The sequence below is a fragment of the Seriola aureovittata genome, chromosome 21, assembly GCF_021018895.1.
Source record: "Seriola aureovittata isolate HTS-2021-v1 ecotype China chromosome 21, ASM2101889v1, whole genome shotgun sequence".
In the NCBI taxonomy this organism is placed as follows: Eukaryota; Metazoa; Chordata; class Actinopteri; order Carangiformes; family Carangidae; genus Seriola; species Seriola aureovittata.
The window spans coordinates 3,633,887-3,654,806 of NC_079384.1; the positions used below are offsets into that span (position 1 = coordinate 3,633,887).

Sequence of the window (20,920 nt, forward strand, 5' to 3'; positions counted from 1 at the left end):
TTTGTATTGTAATAGCCTTGCTGATTTACCTTTGGGTTAACTGTTTGTTACATGTGCTGTACTTTTGTTTTATTTTATTGCACCTAGCTCTTTCTCTTGCCCCCGTTTCCTGGTTGAAATTGTTGGTCCAAGCCACTTTCTTTATCTCCCATCTGGAGAACCAGGGCGCGCAGAGCGGACAGCTACAGCAGGCCATGAGGAGATACTCACTGAATACCACAAAAAGTGTAGTAGATTAGAATCACTTACTCTCCCTTTACTTCGGCGTACAGTAGAGGCTCAAAATAATTAATTTCATCACACGTGACGTATTTCACACTTTATTTTTTTAGATTATTCACACTGAATAATTGAGGCAGCGCTAACGACACAGATCAGTTCAGATTAAATAATATAACATAAGGATAAAGGTATGTCAAAGTATTCAGTATTTACTCATATGCTACCCTTTAACTTTAGTGTATAGTCCATAGATACACAAAATGTGTGTTGCGGATGTGACAGAGCGGGTTTCCCACAGCCTAATGACGACACGCGGCGTCAGGCTGTGTCTAAAAACAAACAAAACACCAGGGGAATGACTGGAACGCCATGTAAGGATTACCATACTGACTCTGACTGAGGAGTGACAACCTGGCATCAATGCACAGCATCATACTGTGAGCCTTCCTCTGTGTAGAGCAGCCTCAATCTGTTCAGCAAAGACGTCAGTGTGTGAAGTTTCCTGGCACAGACACATGTAGTCAGAGTCGCTCATCACTCCCTCTCCTACACACATGCTCACAATACACACATAAAAATACACACAAGAAAGACAGACAAAGGGGAGTGGGTTAGAGCGGGTGAAGAGTAATAACCAGCGAATACTCAAGTTCCAAATGTGATAAAGTGTAATATTCACCACTTTTTAATGACCGGACAGAGGATATTAGACAACCAGAGAAACAGACAAGAACAGGACACAACTATCAGACTGGTGCGACACAAACCCCCCGAACAAGCTGCTATTTCAGTCTCACTCCGTCGCTCCTGAGGTTTAAAATCCACAGGACATCCCTGTGAAAGTCCATTAGCAGCAGCTTGATGGACATGCGCTCATATTTTCACACCAAACATTCATATTCCTAGAAATGTAAAAAAAACAAAAGAAGAAGAAGAAGAAGAAGGTATTTTTGTAATATTTTCTCTGCTTTTAAATTTTCTCACTTCTTTACTTTGTCCTCTAATTTTAGTTCTTTTATCTCACTTCAGAGCTGAGTGATGCAGGAGTTATTGTGACAGCTCTTCCTCTCTCGCTCGCTTTCATGCACACACACACACACACACACACACACACCGGAGAGGGACTTTGTGAGCCAATATCAGCGTATTAACACAGAGCTTTCCTTCTTTATCACCTCTCTTCTCAGGCCACACATACATATACACAAGATATAAATGTGCACTGTGTTCTTTGCGTCATCTTCTATTTCCACATCTCCTGCACTGGTGTGCTCTGAGTCTCTTTTGCCTCCGATCTCACTGCATTATTTATCCTAATTTATTCTGTGGAAAACTTCGCTGCCTTGAACATAGCTCCTGGAAAATGGCCACATGATGGAAAACAAATTGAACCCACTGATATTAAAAATTCACAACAGCCTGTTGAGTCACGGAGCATACTGCTTATGAGAGAAATACCACCACTGAATGGCTCATTAATCAAGTCGTACATAGAGAAAAAAAAATTTTTTAGCAGCTCACTGATTCATTCTTTGAACGTAATATGGGGATCACTAAACAAATAGACATTACATGCATTAACATGGCTGGCTCTAAAAAATGTAATTTGCTAAAAAAAAAAAAAGCTAATGAGAAAATGAACGTTCTGTTTTTAGTCAAGCAGCTGTAGTTGATTTTAATAATGTAATCAGCCATCATATGTGTAATGAATGAATAAAGACTTTTTTATATATTTCAAAGTGAGGAATCATGATGTCTGAGTAATTCTGTGACATTGGTGTAATTACTGAAACAGAAAATCAATAATATTATTATTATATATACATCCTGTGGATATATGAAGATATAAGTTTCTAACATATATGAAATACCAATAGTATATATGCACATATATCTATTTTTTTATGATGAATTTTAATTTGTATACCATGTTGTGAGCAGATATGTTAAAATACATATATCATTTATATATACAAGTGCAAGTTTCTTAGTAATCATAATGTATATCTGTGGTAGAAGTATAAGTACAAACAGATTTGTATGGACTAGACATATATGTTGTAGCAGGGCAGGACAGTGAGTAGGAAGTGACATCACACACAAGAGGAGGGAGGAGAGGTTACACATCAGAGACACCTGAGCTGGGAGAGGGAGGAAGCTCAAGCAAAGGAGAACAAAGGAGGCTGAAGCAGAAACAGTGTGAGAAGTGAGACAAGGAAAGGAAGGAAAAGAAACCAGTACTGGGATCTAGAACTGAAAACTCTGAGTAAACTGGAGGTGGCAAAAGAAAAACAAAACAAAGGATCGGTTTAAGGAGAAGAGGATTGAGCTCCGGGGAACAGGCGACAGTCTCAGGCCGGTTTGGATCTCAGAGAAACACCTCTCTCTGTCCAGGTCAAAGGTCACACTCCTTCAGATAAGTCCCTTCACCCCTCATTCTCCAGGCTTCTCCAGCTGACTCACATGCCCACACACACTTACACTCATTCTCAACCCCCCCCCCACTGACTTCCATTGCATTCATTCATTCAATTGCTTTCATTCTTCCATACACCCTCTCACCCCATCCTCATACACCCACCCCCCACAGAACTCCTACGAACTGAACTGAGCTGAACTGCTCTGTGTTCATTCATAAACCACACACCTGGCCACTCACACTCCTTCCCTTGCACACACACCCTCTAGTCTTTGACTATCATTATTATGAGCCTGATTACTGAGTGAATTTAATTTGTTTCATTTCTGTAAACTGATTTCTGAAGACTGGTATTGATGATTCATTTCAAATGATGATGATGATCGAAACGTGACATCGTTTGTGGTTGCTGACCGATTTAATATAGGAACAATGAGACACCTTGGTTGTGTTATTTTTTGTAGCACTGAAGTAAGCAAGCAGCTGGGTATTTGTGCTCTCTCTAATGGAACTTAACTAATTTAAACATTTGATAGGTTTAAGGTAGATTACCATTTGCCTGTCTGGCGCCCAACCTTATTCTCTTTAGGAGAGGCAGCTTCTACATTACAATGTCAAAATATGAAACTGTTCCAATTTTAAAAAGGTTTTATATATATTTTTTACAATATATATTTAATATTTTATAGATAGATAGATGCATTATACATTATTTATCCCCTCTGGGGAAATTCATCAATAACAGCAGTTCCCATACCGGGAGTCGAACCCGGGCCGCCTGGGTGAAAACCAGGAATCCTAACCGCTAGACCATATGGGACATATACATAGTGAGTATTTGCAGTATGTGTTGTAGCCTACAAAATGAGAGTTTTTCACAAAGCAAAGTAATAAAAACACCTACTTCCATTTCAGATCAAAGAAACAAGGTCTCAGAGAAAAAAATAGTGATGCAGCTTTAAAATCAAACTTTCCAAAAGTTCCCATTCCCCTTTCATTTCAGGCTAAACTAACAAAAACTATGTTATTAATAATAATAATAATAATAATAGTTTAACATACCAAAACTGAACTGGATGGGATGAAATGGACACCAGTGTGTATATGTGTGACGTGAGCCGCCTAATGTGAAAATTTTCCAGCTCAGTCCTGTGCCTGGAAATGAAGCAGCACTATAAAGAGATGTTCCCTCTACAGCCATCAGCGCGTCAACAGCAATATCTGCTCTTCTGTGAAGATGGATGGCAGAGTGATGTGGTGGTCTGGTCCACTGCTGTGGAAATTTACCTGCTCTTCCTTTCCATTTCCTCTCACACACACACACACACACACACACACACACACAGCACATGAAGGCAGTCATTGACAAACACACACAAGCCGCGCTGTCCCTCCTGTACCAGCAGAACACATAGGAAATTAATCATAATCAACAGTACGCTACACGCCGCTTATCAACCCAAGCCGACATGCAGGCCGTCTGTTTCTTTTTTCTGTTTCTTTTTTTAATTGACATTGTGCGTCAAACAAAATTACAGCTGAACCGCGTTTAACTTCTGTTAAATCGTAATGTTCAACTCAATCACTGGCTCACATACCAATCTATTTCCCTGCACCCCTTCATTTTTTCTCGTTTCTGCAGAAAACGTTCAGCTTTACTCAGAAATGATTCATATTTCCAGGGACGTTCAGCGGAGAAGGACTTACTCGCACTGATTACGTGAATAAGTGTGTGGCAGTCCGAACTGTTCCTTCCTTGAAGAAAAAAAAGGAAGGAACACTGAAATGAAAAAAACCTGGAATGAAGCGCTTTAAATCTGAATCTAATTAACAGCTTGTTCAATTCCAATATTTAATGAAAACTTCAGTCTTACTGTGAAAAGAAAATGAAGTCAAATCTTTTGTAAGCTTGACACGGGTTAATGGTTTCTTAACAGCAGCTTTTCACAGAAATACTACAAAGTCTTCGTCTGCCCTACGAACCAGCAGTGAGAGATAAGGAGAAGTACATTGTTATTTAATCTTTTGGTTCAGCTCAGTCCTATCAACGTTGGGATGATGAACTTCTCTTTCTTGTGTGATCCACTTGTCTTTGACCTTCCTCGTTCAAGTGTTGACACTGAGAAAATAATAATCATTTAACTAACACGGTGTGACATACAAACTGGGATCGGTTGTTCTTGATGGAGGTCTCACTCTGCTGCACATTGATGCAAAATGACAGCTCGAGAAAAACTTTCCTTTTTTACAATATTTTTTATTGAGAATTATCTCTCTGCAGTTCGCCTTAGCTCTACTGAACGACTGAACACCTTTAAGCTCGTTGTTTTGGTTTTCCAGCCCACAACACAAAAAAAAAGTCCTGATTTTTTATCTTTATTTTTCTTAGTTTTCATTGCAAGTATGAGAATGTTATAGAGGTGCAATGCTCTTTTAAGGCTGAAATCATCTGTAGAAGCCTGCACAGCAATCAACATATAACATCACATTTTTTAGTGATTCAACATACTCCATCCTTAAGAATTTAATCTGAGTAAAATATGTAGGCTGCTGCTGGGAATATGATTTTGGTGCCAATAACCGTAATATTTGCATTCCATTTATAAAAAGCTTCTTACATATTTCAGTCCTTACAATATCCAGTAACTCTGCTGGACTCCCAGAAATAAAACACATAAGATTTGCCATGTCTATTCTCGAAACTCGATACTCGACATTCATCTGCCTTCCTGGTGACAGTTGCATCACTCGTCCATCAGATCAAACAGCTTTTCGGTGGGATACGGGTTATGGGCATGAATTATAGAAAAGCGTGTGTAAAGAGCAGAAATAAAGACCAGTTTTGAACCTGTGAAACAAAACAGAAATAAACAACTGTTCAGAAGTAGGCATAGCAGATAGTATAGGAGGAATGGAAACATAAACAACTCTATTCAAACTAAACCAGAACCAGTACAAGCTGTAAATACATTGGACAGGAGACAGACTTTGGGGCAACATAACCAGATACCATAAAATAAGCTTATCTGTGTTAACTGAGTGTGGGCGTGTGTTTTTTCAGTAATTACTTGCTGTGTTTGATTTCCACCCATAACACCAGCTCAGCAAAACACAGTGTCCTGTTCTTTTAGCCACAAACAGAGATGGACAGACGACTGATGCACGGACAGAGACGGACTGACACATGACATGAAGCTGCACCAACACACCGACTGAATGCTGCCTGTGGACGCACGAGTAAAAACGTGCTATCTACTGGCTGGGATATAACATACCAGCATCTGGGATATTTCACTCACGCAAACACAAGGGGAATCATACGGTGTGCACGAGCACAGAGTCACACACACACACGTAGACGTAGAAAACTGTAGTGTTGTCACTAGAAAATACTATTAGCTACATACAGTAGCATATATATATACGGCTATATCAGTTGATCTGACACGGGATTTTTATTGATGTTGCCAGTATTTGCTGTGAGGCTGAGGCTGATGATGTGTAAATATGTTGATATTAAAAATGTAGTTCGAAAGCAGTCGCCTGTAGTAGCCCAAATAAATTAATTCAACATTTTCCCTATTTGTCCATTTACACATCTAGCAGTGGAGTTGAGTTTCTTGCCACCTGGTGGATATAAGTCCAATATTCACTCACATTTAGTTCTATCTGTGGTCTCTATCAATTCCTGAGGGAACATCTGATTATCTTTAGCAGCTAAATGCTATTAGAAATGGGAACAACTTCATATATTGACATATATATCTAGCCAATACAAATATATACATTTATGTATGTATGTATGTATTTATATTGTAGACATATGTTACATGAATATATATTAATCCCAAAGCCTGACAACGGATGTTGATATTATAAACAGTAAGATCCAAAAGTCTGAGACCAATTTCCCAGAATGTGACGTTAGACATGTTTAAAATGAATGACAATAATAAATGATAATAATAAGCAGTGAGAATGAACCAAAACAGTAAATTCATGAACCAGACAGCTGAACAATGAGCTGAAACTCACTATAAAGCTAAAGCTAAGTGGAGCAGCAGATTCAGAACGACCCCTTTCACAATGTTTTCCCATTGTCTTTGTAACATTGTCATTATATAACAAAAATTGTTTATAGCAGCTTTAAAGAGGCCATTATGTCATAATCAAAATATTACCCACAGGCCACCGACTGGGTTCAAACACTAATGTACTTGTGGTTTTTATGAGTAATTCAGATAAACAAAAGTGTAAATTGTGACGAGGGAACTTTGAGCTTCTGGTTAATAAAGAACATCCTGCAGCCTGTGAAACCAGATGTTCAAGATAGCTATGATGTGCAGATGATCCGGTCTGGAACAGATTTTTCAACACACTCTAAGCTTGTGTCTTTCCTTCTCAGCTGTAAAGCAATTAGACAAACAGAAGGAGAACAGTCCAAACAGACGGAGAGGATAACAGAGCGTGTGAGACGGGCGGAGGTGTTCTGGGACCCGTGACGATAGGAACAAAAACAAGTTCGCAAACAGGGAAAGCTCCACCTGACCTGTTCTCTCAATATTATGTGTTTGATGGTGCTTTATGTGCTTCCTTTTTTTTTTTTTTTTTTGGTCATGTATTTGTGCTGTTCTCCCCGTGAAATGTACGTGTCCTGTATTGACACATGCACAAACAAACACATATGGCGTGTGTTCCACTGAACAGAACCGTGGAAGATTCCATGGAATATGTCACCGCTCCCCGATCATTAACCTTTACTATTAGCAGCGTGTGAAGCGTAACACTGACCATAAGGGCTGACCTTACAAGCCCCACTCTGTCCTACAGCGAGGACTTCTTGCACATTATATCTCAACAGCACAAACAATACAAGCTGTTTGCTGTACAGGACATTCCCTTAGTATGTTCTATATGAGCACACTCCAAGAAGAAACTCTCTATTAATCTCAAAGGGGAACTCAAGCTCGGTCCTAGTTTTACTGCTCTGTTGGGATTTCCTCTGGACTGTGACACAGTTACTCAGTAAGGACGAAGCTTTGCACAGTGTGCAGTCGACACAAGGCTGTACTCGCTAATCCAAGGCTCTATATAGACGTTTGATCAGGGCTACTTCTGATAAGAAACACCATACGTTTGCTTTTATTGTGTTCTTGATGAACTGGAACACTGTATTTAGGATCAAGGGTTTACCTTGACCCCCCCCCCCCCCCCCCCCCCCCTTATCCAAAGCAATGTTTAAAGCTGCACCGATCCAAATTTTCATACCAGCAGTGGGTTCAATTTTCACATGCGATGAGAAAGGTGTCAAAACACGTCTGCTACATCAAACATTGTGTTTTTGATTGTTCAGCTGCCTTAAATTGGCCAAAATACAATTAATACTGCAATATAACTTTTTACTTCATAAAACTTTCTTGATGCTTTCTTTGTTAATACTCATATCTATTAATTATGTTTAATTAAATCGCATTTATTCCTCATTAAAAGTCCAAATATACTATTTTGTATAAAGAGCTTGTAGCACAATTAAGAATTTCATTAGACTGGTTTTCCTAAAGAGTTTTTAGGGTCCCAGTGATTAGAAGGCGTCTCAACCCTGACGAGTCTTAAACTGAATTTAAGAAATATTTAAGAATAACTGAATAAAAAAGTGGGGTTATTCTAAAAATTGTATGTTTCATCCTTAAACACTAAAATCGATCAAGCTTTAGTAGAAGCAGTGTTCAATAACACTGAAATAAATAAGGATGAGGAGTGACGGAGGGGATTTTTCTTCTTCTGTTTGTTTGAAGCAGAAGAACCAAACACCACCCTGTCAGTAGCACCAAATCATAACATGTATTATCTCATGGCACTTTACACAGTAAGGTCGAGAGAAAAACAAAAAAGTTCCCATCATGAGCAAGTGCTTGACCTAAGTGAAGAGGAAATACTCCCTTTTACTAGGAAGAAACCTCTGACCGAAGTGGGCAGCCGTCTCCCCCCTCGACTGGTTGGGATGAGAGGAGAGGAATGGTGGAGAGATAAGAGAGTGAGCAATGACAGCTGTATGTACTGCAGCACCAATTAATAATACTGTAAAAAGAAGAATAATAATGACTAACATTTGTGTTGGTGTTAAATATGACTTCCTTTGACCCCAATGACATGTTCCAGTCTCTGTCATTAAATCCTGTGGTTGACGGTGCCACATGCAGCACTAAGATCCAGTAAGACAAGTATAGAGTCGTCTGAGGCCACGAGGTCATTAGTAACTTCCACCAGTGCCGTCTCTGTGCTATGAATCCTGATACATATACAAACCAATATAATTTTCAAGCATCTTGGATATAAACACGGGAGGTTGGATATACAGGTCTATATTTGGCTAAAACATCTGGATCAAGATTCAGCTTTTTCAGTAGAGGTTTAATTACTGTAACCTCAGAAGCCTGCGGTTAATAAAGATTAATTAAATTTTTTTTAACATGGAAGCATTAATTAAAGGTTAAGCATCCTTGAGTACAAACAGCTGAAGTTAGCTCAGAGAGATCTATAGGAAAGAAAGCGGCCTAAATATAAATCAGTCAGCATGACACACTGTTTTGCCTCCAGGTAAAATGACACATAATGAAAAAATATGGCTGTCACCGAGTCTGACAGTAGAACCAGAGAGCGACACACCGAACACAAATCATTGCTCTATACCGAGCTGGTGTTACGGGTGGAAATGAGTCACTGTGTGGGTCTCTGAATGATGACAAACACCTTTTTAAATTGATAAACAAACACAAAAAGACACGTGACCACACACGCACACACACACACACTTACAGTAGCCCAGTGTCCCACCTCAGTGTGCTGTTTACATACAATTTTGATAGAATGCAATGTACAGGGGAAATGTTGGAACCACTTCAGGCAGCTCGTTCCACAGTCTCGAGGCTCTGACTGTGGAAGCTCTGTCAACTCTGTCAGGAACAACTAAGAGACCTCGGCCCGAGGGTCTGAGGAGCTGCTTCATATGCTGTTGAAAGGTCAGATATAAGACATGACGAGAGGCTGTGAAGAGCTTTAAAAATCAACTCTAAAACCTGCAGGGAGTCAGTGCAAGGAGGCTAAACCCGGTGTGATGTGGTCACTTCCCCTGGATCCTGTTAAAAGTCTGAGAGCTGAGTTCTGTACAGTCTGGAGCCCTTTAATAGATTTTTGGTTGAAGCCAGTGAAGAGGCTGTTGCAGCAGTCGAGACGTGAGGAGGTAAAAGCTTGTGAAATGGTTTCTGATAAAAATAAATTGAATTTTGAATATATTTCTCAAATGGAAAAAAAATGAAGACAGCACACGTTTTGTTGTGTGCTGCCATGTTAATACAACACAATGGACTGCACTTACAGCACTTTTCTAGTCGTGTCGACCACTCAAAGCGCTTGCCACGTCCACTCACACATTCATACATCACACCCATACACACACTGATGGAGCAGCCATCAGGGGCAGTTTAGGGTTCAGTGTCTTGCCTACGGACTCGGAGGAGCCAGGGATCGAACCACCGAGCTTCTGATTGGTGGACAAGAATTTGATTCTGGGCGATTCTGCGAAACCCCAAATTATGTTCAGTGTCAACATTTTTTAAAACTCTTGCTTTTACACGACTGTCCACCACCACAACATCCACATGCTTGAGCACACAGTTCAGCAAGGACAGCTGCAGACTTGCACATGGGCAGCAGATGCACATGTACTTCTATACATACTACAACTGGTGCATGCACACACCACACAGATGTGCTACAAACATGTGCGCTATATAGAACATGATTGAATTGACAACAAAAAGGAGAATTCCTTTGTCGCCTGAACAACATGAAAAAGCCACAAAAAAAAAACGAATGATGGGGAATAGGACCGTGGGGAATACAGTAAATAGATTACAATAAAATAAGTGTCCGCTTTGCTTGCTAATATCTAACCTCTCTCCCTCTGCATCCTGTCCTGTTGGAAAACCACTGTGGGGAATGATTGCACACCATTGGTTGTGTGGTAACACCACCTGCTGTACAAAACACTGACATGTACAGTCTTAGGGTTTTGTTGTGGTTCACATCAGGACTAACATTTTTACTCTTTTGCATGGTGAAAAATGAAAATGGAAAAAAGATTTTTTTTTAAAAACAGAGATAGCACAATATTTTAACTTTTATCATTCTTAACTGAATCTATTATCTCCACGTTGTGCAAGAGCTGCTGCAAAAATTATTATCAGCACCACACACACACGAGACATTCATTGACAAAATTGGTTGACATACAACTGACACACATGCAATGTTTGAGTAACAGCTGACTTGCTATTTGCTGTCAAGTAGCTTCAACAACAACAGTCATTAAGAGGGTGATCACATGGAACGGAAAGCACTTCCTGAGAGCTGCTTCACTGAAGCTTCCTGTACTCGAGAGAAGAAGCTGACCTAGTTGACTAGTTAATCTTGGATGGAAGCATAAAGGGAGTGAGGGGGGGGGGGGGGGGGGCGGCTTATGGGGCTCCAGCTCCGGATGTTTTCCCAAAAGTCCCGAATCTTATATGAAGTTTATTAAAACTTGGTGTCATTTCCCCTCAGTCTCTCTGACTGGACCAGCAAATCAATGGAGCTCTAAAGTAGATTTTGTCTCAGTATTATCTATGTGAACTGACTGACAATCAGTGAGTAAAGGTGAGATCTGTAAAGGGTTAGGGTTAAAGAAGGGGTTAAAATATCTTGCAAATATAAAACGGATCTACAAACAAATTTCACAAATACAAACATTCAATTAATTTACAAATAAATGAAAAGCATTAGTGAATATCTTCCTAATATCTACAACTTTCAAACAAACATTTTTGAATCACTTTTCTTTTCTCTACGCTTCTTGATTTGCGTTTTACACACAGAGTTTTGGGACAAATCTTCTGCCGGTCTGAACGAAAACGACTTGTATCGGAAAACAAGTGATCACAAGATGTAACGGATCCGTTTTACCAGTTTGTATGGCGGTTAGGAGCTCACTCCCATGGCAAACATGTTGTTTACACACAGTTTAAACAGAAGACTGGAAGTGTGATAATTATGAGAAATGAAGTTATTGTAAGATGATGCACGCTGCTGTTAACGCTGCTTACCTTGTACTGTGAGGGAAGAAAACAAAAAAATCAAGATGGCGTCCCGCTCAGGACACAGCTCAAAACTACAGTGTACCACAGTGGTCAAACAACACCAAAACCAGGATTCACCTGGGAATAAACCATAGACTGTATATAAAAAGGAATAAACATAACAACTGCGACACCCAGTGGCTTATTTAGGCCACTGCCCTACACATTCATTACTGTATATATGTATGTACAGTATATGCCTGATGATATGCATGTATGTGCAAGTGAAGTATTCAGTTTTGGCCTAGCAGCTTCTCATAGAACTGAGTGATACACATTAGTATTGTGCGACTATGAGGATAATAGCAAACAGAGAAATAGATTTATTGAGCACAGAATAGATTTTAGTTTGCTCAGGTTACGTTATTATTTGCTCACAAATATTATTTCTTCAAAATGTAATTTGTGTGTTTGCAAAATGTATTTATCTGGCTACAAGAAGTCCCACTACGCGCTAAGCCTTCCTGCTTTTTGTCTTCCGTATTTAAAGCAAAGTTGGCGCCTTTCGGCCAAATGCCCGTATGTGCGCAGACCATTAAAGCAGACAGATGTGCGCATCTCTGGTTTTTCCCTCCACTCCCCGTTTCCTGTTCGTCCGATTTCCGAAACTGTCACAGGTACGAAAAGTTTCTGCGTTTGTTTGTTCCCCACTTTACTTTTCTTCTTCTGCTGTTATTCACATTATTCTGGAGAAAGACTCGGCCGGGTCTGGGCCCAGAGATCCGGCTCAAATGCGGTCCGACCAGTTTTCCGAGTCCAACAACCCACAACCAGGCCGGAAGCAGCCGCCCGTGCCGGACGGCCATTAGACCTACTGTTCTGACGCTGGGCCTCAACGGCGTTTGTTAATTTCCTGATATTTTCCCCACGTCAGGAATCAGATTACATAACATGCTGTTTTATTAAAATACACATTTACACACAGAGTAAACCAGCATCAAGTCCACAAGCAGCAGCAGAAATCCATCAGCTATCTACAGTAGCTGTGTAGAGTCCCCCCCAAACAGGTCTCATCCAGATGTTGAATTGGATATAAAGCTTAAAATTTAAAATACTCATTGTAGTGTAAGAAATTAGACATATTTTAAGGCCTTGCAGCATCAGAGCCCCATTCATTATTATAGAGTAAACTGGGATGACGTTGCACATTTTAAGGTTCTCCCTTTGGTTTCTTACTTTAGAGGAGAGTGTTGCACATTCACAAATATTCACCATTTCTTTCTGGGACACAGGAATAACAAATGTGAATTTTTAAAAAGGGTTGGATTCTCCTTTAAATGCACAATCAATGATTATGATAGTGCTCCATCCTCAAAGCATCTGAAAGCAAAAGAGGAGGGAATGAGAACAGAGTGATCCGGAGTAGATCAAATAAAGATCAAATAAAATACTGTCTGATAATATCAGACAGTATACATGTCCATGTTGTTTATCCTATGATGCTATTCTTTAAATAAATCTAATATCATTAGAGTAAATGTTCTTCTGTTGGTCTAATATTCAGTTTAGAGTCATGAAGACATTTACTTGGTCTTGTTGTGGATCCATGTCTGCTCAGTTAGAGCAGCACATATTATTATGGTCTGGATTTAAATGTAGTTCCCCATCTATGTCATATAATTCAAAATAGTAACATCAGACAATTTTATGCGACAGTAGTGAAAATTAGTCATTGTTAAAATCTGTTGTGTTGTGGTTTCAGAGCGATGGAGATAGAGAACAGTTAGATTCAAAATATGATGCAGGCTTAGGATGACTTTTTTTCCTGGGCAACTTTCATGTTTTTCCCAAATGATTTACAAATGGCTTGATACAGTAAACAGCATGTAGCTGCTGTGAATGGGGAAAAACATTCCCGAGGGGGACATGTCCCCTGAATATTGAACTTGAAGTTGTGCCAAGCCCCGAATGTTTACGACGTCTGGTTCCGCCCCTGCTTTGTGGTGGTATTATTTCCCACACAATTTGCAAAGACGTGTGTCAGAGTGGCTTTGGATATTTCATGTGGGACTTAGTGGATGTCTGAACCTTTTTAATGTTTCCCATCTCCTTTTTTGTAACTCAGTGTGAGACAAAGTGTGATGCCAGTAAGTCTCTGTGTAAGACATACTCCACTGTCTGTTCTTTGGCAGACATACTGACAGTATTTGTCTAGTTTAAGTTAAAAATCAATCTGTGCAAGGTGAAAGGAAGTTATTTCAAAAGACGATGATCAATGATCAATACTGTAACCTCAAGTCATACATGGAGTGGGTTTAAAAAAAAAAAAAAAATTTGTTTTGAATTAATTGTTTTCCTAAAAAAAGAAATACTGCTGTAATTGTGTAAGTCTTCGCATTTAGTTGTAGGTTTATTTTATTCCTGTGCAAAATATGAATGTTTCCAGTGATACTTTTAATGTGAAAAATACCAACCGGAAGCACTGATCTTTTGCTTCCGGTCAAACATGTAAATACATTTCTAGCCGCGAGCAACTTGTTTTCAGCCGGAAAATATCGTTACATTTTCTTAAATTGCTTATTTTCATCCAACTCGTAGTTTATTTACTGCATGCAAGAACCTGAGCTACTCGACTATGCTCTCACTTTCATTGTTTCTCGTCCTTGTTTTGTTAAATAAACCTGTCAAATTCAAATTGAGTTAGCCAGTTAGCTTGTAGCAGCTAAAACCGGGACTAAAACAGGTGGATGAGATTATGCAACGTTTACAGTTTTAATGTTGACCAAATAACGTTAGGAGAAGGATCATTAATGGCAGCACGGCAACCCTTCACAGACACGGATACTGCAGATGAAGCAGTGAGGACGACATGTGACGATGCAACCACATGTAAAAGGTAACCAGCATCAGTATCATCTTCAATCACTGTATCACTGAGTCAGCTCCCCATAATTTATTATTAGGCCCTTGGTGAGATTTATGGATGGATCTGACCATATAGCAATCACTATAAAAAAATATATTAGTTAAGGGAGCATCAATTATGTGGCACCTCCTCATTCTGTTCATAATATACATATATATAATGTTATATAATCTGTATATAATCTGTGTTTAGGTTTGCCACCAGTAAAGGCTACTGGAAGGACCCATATATCCAGTACTTTGTGAGATCTGTAGGAGAAAGGAAGGCACCTGAAATCAACAGGGGTGAGTTACACATCTCATTGTCATCACATTAAGATGACAGACTGTAAATGAAAGGATCGCAAGTAAATATTATGAGCCTGGCCTGTAGCTACTAGAGCTTCATAAGCAATACACCGCAGTGCATTTAATAGAGCAGTTAATAATCACAAGGTTATTGTGTAATATCCAGTATAACTAGCTATTAACGCTTCACTTTATAATGTTGTTAGTGAGGAGTTGTCAGCAGTAAATTCTCCCACTAACCCAGTCATGCTGTTGGCTTTTGATCCTTTTGTCCTCCATATTTGTGATCTTGTACATTTTTAAGTGTTTTAAATGCCACAGTGCTAAAATGATCTAAGGAATGTTTTTTTTTTTTTGTATGTAACATGACTAAGGTATGTGTTTTATTTTCATTGTCTGATGTGACAGGCTACTATGCTCGTGTTCAAGGAGTGAACCATCTACTTGATGCGTTTATAAAGAAAGCAGAATGTGACTGTCAAATCATCAACCTGGGAGCTGGGCTGGACACCACATTTTGGAGACTGAAGGTTCGCAGCGTTGCAGCTCCGTCGCTCTAAAGTGGAGTTTGATTCTATTTGATTTGATGCGACTGCATCAAAATACAATTTATCTATCCTCAAAAAACACATCTTTACTATGTGTGTGTTTTAGGATGAAAATCTCATGCCACGGAAGTTCTTTGAAGTTGACTTTCCTACCATTGTGGCCAGGAAAATACACAATATAAAGTAAGACGAACTGGGCCACACATGAAACAGAACAGCCACAGGGTCTCTCTGTAGTTTTAGTTTTGTAGATTTACTGTCTTACATGTCTCACTGCATTTGTAAATTAACTACAACTTAGGTTGTAGTTACTTTAATTCATGAAAATGTTATGCATAACAGGTTATGATTAATATTTAATTGTTGCTACACAACAGGACATTAAGTAGCACCAGTGTTTCATGTTTTCTAGCTTTGGTGTTGTCATGTAGCGTAGAGAACTGTAGAGGGAGACAAAGGTCTTTGTTAAAGGAAACAGCATCTCAGCATTTACAGCTGCTGTACAGAGGAATTCCTTCAGCTTTGGTAATAAATTTACACGCTGTGCTAAACACACGTGTGTCTTGCAGTAACAGCTTATGTTAAGTCTGTTAGATATAAAATAAAACAAGAGTGACTTGGGATAAGCTGTGTATAAGCAGCTGCATAGTTCACTCACAAGTGCTTGTTTGCTGTAAAATGTGTGTTGCATTTACTATCATGGAACTGAGGCTAACATGCAAAAAAAATCTAAAAACTTTAACTTATTTGTGTTATTATGAGCTCAGTGTAATAGCTTTTAGCCTGTTACATCATATACTTAGCTGCCAGTGTATTGGGTACATTAGAAACACTCTACAACAGTTACAACACATTGTAAACTTCAGAAAGGAAGGATTTATTGTGGGACTGTTGTGTTAGACTGCTTTAGTTTGAGCTGTTAACCTAATAAAGTAGCAACTAATTGTATAAATACGATGGTTGTTGGAGCTTTTGACACAGGACTATAAATGTATCCTGATGAATGTAAACGGCCTGACTGTAGAATGGCTTTAGGTTAATTGATGATAAGTAGTTTTAATCGTGAATTATGTTGTTTTCTTTTGACCAGGACAAAACCACCGCTGTCCAAACCCATCATCGAAACCCACTCAACAGACTCCTTACTGCTAGGTATAACATAAGTTACAATCATACATCACAAACCACGTAAGCTTTACATATCTATGAGGTTTAGCTCCAAACATCCTTCATTCCATGTGAGAAAATCTCTCTAACTGTGCGTATGTGTTTGTTTGGTTCAGATGCCCACAGCCTGGACTCAGACCGTTACTGTATCATTGGAGCAGACCTCAGAGACATCTCTAGTTTGGATGAAAAACTGAAGAAGTTCCAGCTTAACCCAGAGTATGTGATAGACACTGTCGGGTCTGATCTCAATATTATATTCCATATAAGTCATACTAAGCAAATGAGTTAGAATTTGAACGAAGTGTAAGTGTAAGGTCATTATACTGCTCTCTACCAGTTTTCTTTTTTTCCCAGCATGTCTTTGGAAATCCAAGAATTGAAGCTTATCTGTGTTATCTATGTGTTTTCTCACTGTAAGTAACTCTAGATAACAGACTTACTCTACAGAGTGACTGTATGGCTGTCATTCAGATGTAATGTCTGACTGTCTGGAGCCTCACTTGAAAGGATACCCCACCTAAAATGTACGTCTTGAGTATCAAACATGAACCCCCACCCCCACCCCGTAGGTTTGAAAGCCACCTACGCATTGTCTGTAATCAAAGCTTCTGAGGAGGTTTTGATCATTTGTTCTATTGTAAAACTGGCACTATTGGAATCCATTGTAACTTAGTTAAATTTAGTTCAAAAAACCTTTGAAGCCCTCAGTATTATTTATTTTACCAGTAGTAATGGACAAAGATGAATTTGGAAGTTGGATGGCACAGGCCTTTTCCTTTTTCTTTTTTTATGAGAGGAAGTTTTCTATGGCGAGGAGAGGCCTCGCTGCCGGACTCTCTCATCTCAGCTCATAACGGCATTTTTACGTAATTTTTATTTATCCGTGGAGGTTTCACAAAGAGCGAGGCTCTCTGTTTCAGGAAGCTGCTGAGTGTGAATCTTTCTGTCTGCCTGCCAACACTAAAGACTGGAGTGAAAATGGAATATTCCCCTGTGACTATAACAGACACTGAAGTGCAAGTGGGTTTAAGATAACAAGAGTATGAAAGATAAAAAAGTTTTTATTGGTTTGAAGGCAGTTTGTTTGATGGGAGTGTAACAGTTTGATAATCACACTCACTAAGGATGCCATGTTTATCTGCTTATTAATTAGGTGCTATATAACTTGACCAATCGCAATGACATTTGGTGGAAAGGAAATGGCTTTGGTGTCGCTGTTTTCTATATAATTAGTTTACTTTCACGCATTTCTTATAAAAAATTTAGATTAAAATACGGTATGATCTCTCCGAGCGCTTTCTAGTCACAGGATGTGTTTATATATTACGTTCTCATCTCCAGATTACCCACACTGCTCCTGTCCGAGTGCGTGCTGGTCTACATGACGCCCTCCCAGTCCTCCAACCTCGTTAACTGGGCGGCGGAGACCTTCCACACCGCCATGTTCATCAACTACGAACAGGTAAACAAAACAAACACCCACAGCAGAAGAACACAGGTGTCGGCTTCTGTTATCCATGTCACAACACAAGGAAGTACCTGGTAGTAGTATGGTTGTATTCAGTTGTTAGTGGATAAAACTTCAACAAACTTATCTGCAGTTTGCACGAGGGAAGGTGTTTGAAAGGACAGAAGCGCTTGTGTGTTTAAGCTGAGATTCAGTAATGTAGCTTCTCTCAGAAACATCACGTAAGACTTCATCCGTTCAACGTTGTCCGTGTCTCCAGGTGAACATGAGCGATCGATTTGGCCAGGTGATGATCGAGAACCTGCAGCGCCGACAGTGCACCCTGGCAGGAGTCGAGCTCTGCCAATCCCTGGACTCTCAGGTATTCTCTAGGGTTCAATACAAGAAAAGTAAGTGAACCCTTTGGAGCTACCTGCAGTTATGTGTAGATTTATCTTAAAATATGATCAGATCTCCATCGAAGTTACAAACAGATACTAAGATATGAAGAAAACACGATCTGTTTTAACTAATGGTGAAGAGTGATTTGAGGGTCTCTTGCTCATAGATCTTTTGCTCGGTGATTTATTTTGCAGAACATCTAGATATCATACTGTTCATGTGTGGTGTTTGCAGAAGGAGCGGTTCCTGAAGGCCGGCTGGGAGCATGCCGATGCTCTGGACATGATGACGATCTACAGCATGCTCCGTCAGGACGACGTGGCAAGGTAACGAGAGACTTGACATCGCCCAGTATCTGCCGTATCTGTCAGATTTACTGTACGATTTATACGTTTTCGTCTTTCATCTCGCACATTGTGATCAGTTCTTCCCACCACAGTTGTCCCATCCTCACTTTTTGATCCTCTTATCATATATGATTGTTCAGAGGGGTGTTTTGTGTACCAGAGCGCTGTGAGCTTAAAGGGGCGTTCCACAGATTTTAAGCAAGATTTTCACGCGAGATGAAATGAAACACCACATTTTCTTAATTCCTTGCAGAATTGAGCGACTGGAGTTCCTGGACGAGAAAGAGCTGCTGCAGCAGCTTCTTCAGCACTACAGCATCAGCTGGGCCGCCAAGGACAAACTCAACCTGGGTAATGGGTCATTATGTTTCTCTTACATCTCAGGCATGCTAATTACTGTATACATAAGCTGATGTAGTAAGTCCCTCAATTCAAGGATCATTTCTGACATGTACGGCGCCACGTTGCCTGTCACTTTATTTACTTTGTGTTACTCATATGTGTCACATTTTTTTCATATTTCCATCCAGCCGCCCAGTTGGCGTGTCTGTTGTGGTCATTTACAAGAACGGGTCATGTTCTGTTTCCTCAGGTCTGTCGCAGTTGGCATTTTGAGTGTGGAGCTGCTCCGCTGTTAGGACGCGCTTAACGAGTGTGTTCGCCAAAATCAACAGCAGGGGGAAGATGTTGTAAAGGAGTTACTGGGAAAGAGGAAACCCATATTCTCAGTTGTCTGGGAGTTGTTCCGCTTGGAAAAAACTCCCGGCATCAGCAGAATGTGATTTCACAAGCGTCGTTTGTAACCAAGTCCGTGTTGAAGATAAAGAGGTGACGAGGTCGAGAACTGTGAAGAGGTTTGTCACTACACTGGCACTGGATTACCAACAGTATAATCGATCATGTTTCTCTTACTAATTTGTTTACAGGCAAATTAACAATCACAGAAATATTGTTTCAAACTCTGCTCATTTGTCCTCGTTTGGATTTCATGTGCCATTTTAATTTTATTTATTGGTGAACTAGCACTTCCAGGCTCATTTACTCACAAACACACCGCGCATGCAATAACTCGTGTCTAACTGCAAGAAGAAATACATCACATCCATCTACAGGCCTTTCAGATCTTTTCTATTCTTGCCACTAGTTTTCAAACAGTACAGAGGACATGACAGATTAGTTTGTAATAGATTATATTTGACGAATGCTGTTCAAGTGCGGTTGAATAAAAGTTTCCTTTTGTGTAAGACAATGTCTATATCTTCGTTCATGTGTTTTGTTTTGCACTTCATATCAAAATATCAGTTAATATCCGTTAATATTAGCTGGGTTATCTGCAGTGGAAGGGACGAGCTGAGGGAACGTACAGTACACACAGTGTTAGATAATCCTGATCAAACCTAATGCAAGTGAAAGTTGTTCAGTAAAAGTTTTACTTGAGTTAAAGTACTGAAGTGCTTACTTTTAAAAAAAATACCAAAGTATTCAGAAATACAACGTCAACGCATTGTATTGATCCACAGTACATTTACAGAACATAATGACTCTGAAACAACCGACTGAATGAAGTGACCAACTGTAGAACCTGCAGAATGAAAGGCTTATAAATATACAACAAAGCCCGTAGACATGGCCGTGAAAACACAACTGAATCAACAGAAAGAGTTTCCTGTTGTCGTTCTAATATTTCTCTTTTTGTCAGCAGTGATGACGTTTGGTCTCAGTAAACACAGCAAATATTTAAAAGGAAAGAAATTCATTTCTATTTATTTCTAAAACTTCCAACATGGACTTCGGATAAGGCCGTGGTGCTCTGATGAAGAATCTTCTGCCTCGTCTGTGATTGTGTTTTCTCCTGTGATGAACACAGCGACAGGTCTGTCACATTTTCCAAATAAAAAGAAAACTCCTTCCACTGACTGAAAGCTCTGCTTCACAGTGTCGAGTACAATATTTGTCTTTTATATGTAGCGGAGTAAAAATCATATGTTTCCTAAGAAAAAATACTGAAGTAAAGTACAGATACTTATATATGTAAGTAT

General features: G+C 39.6%; 1 protein-coding gene and 1 non-coding gene across 2 annotated transcripts; one reads left to right on the forward strand and one right to left on the reverse strand.

Annotated features, from left to right (window-relative positions):
• Positions 1–3,389: 3,389 nt before the first annotated feature.
• trnae-uuc (transfer RNA glutamic acid (anticodon UUC)) lies at positions 3,390–3,461 on the reverse strand. The gene has a single exon. It is a non-coding gene; the product is annotated as a tRNA-Glu (tRNA).
• Positions 3,462–14,236: 10,775 nt separating this feature from the next.
• On the forward strand, positions 14,237–20,136 carry lcmt1 (leucine carboxyl methyltransferase 1). The gene is made up of 11 exons (XM_056366781.1): positions 14,237–14,650; positions 14,873–14,964; positions 15,376–15,497; positions 15,622–15,698; positions 16,606–16,667; positions 16,799–16,901; positions 18,027–18,147; positions 18,413–18,514; positions 18,769–18,860; positions 19,135–19,232; positions 19,474–20,136. The coding sequence occupies exons 1-11, from the start codon at positions 14,502–14,504 to the stop codon at positions 19,494–19,496; spliced, it is 1,041 nt and encodes a 346-aa protein (XP_056222756.1). The 5' UTR covers positions 14,237–14,501; the 3' UTR covers positions 19,497–20,136.
• Positions 20,137–20,920: the final 784 nt, after the last annotated feature.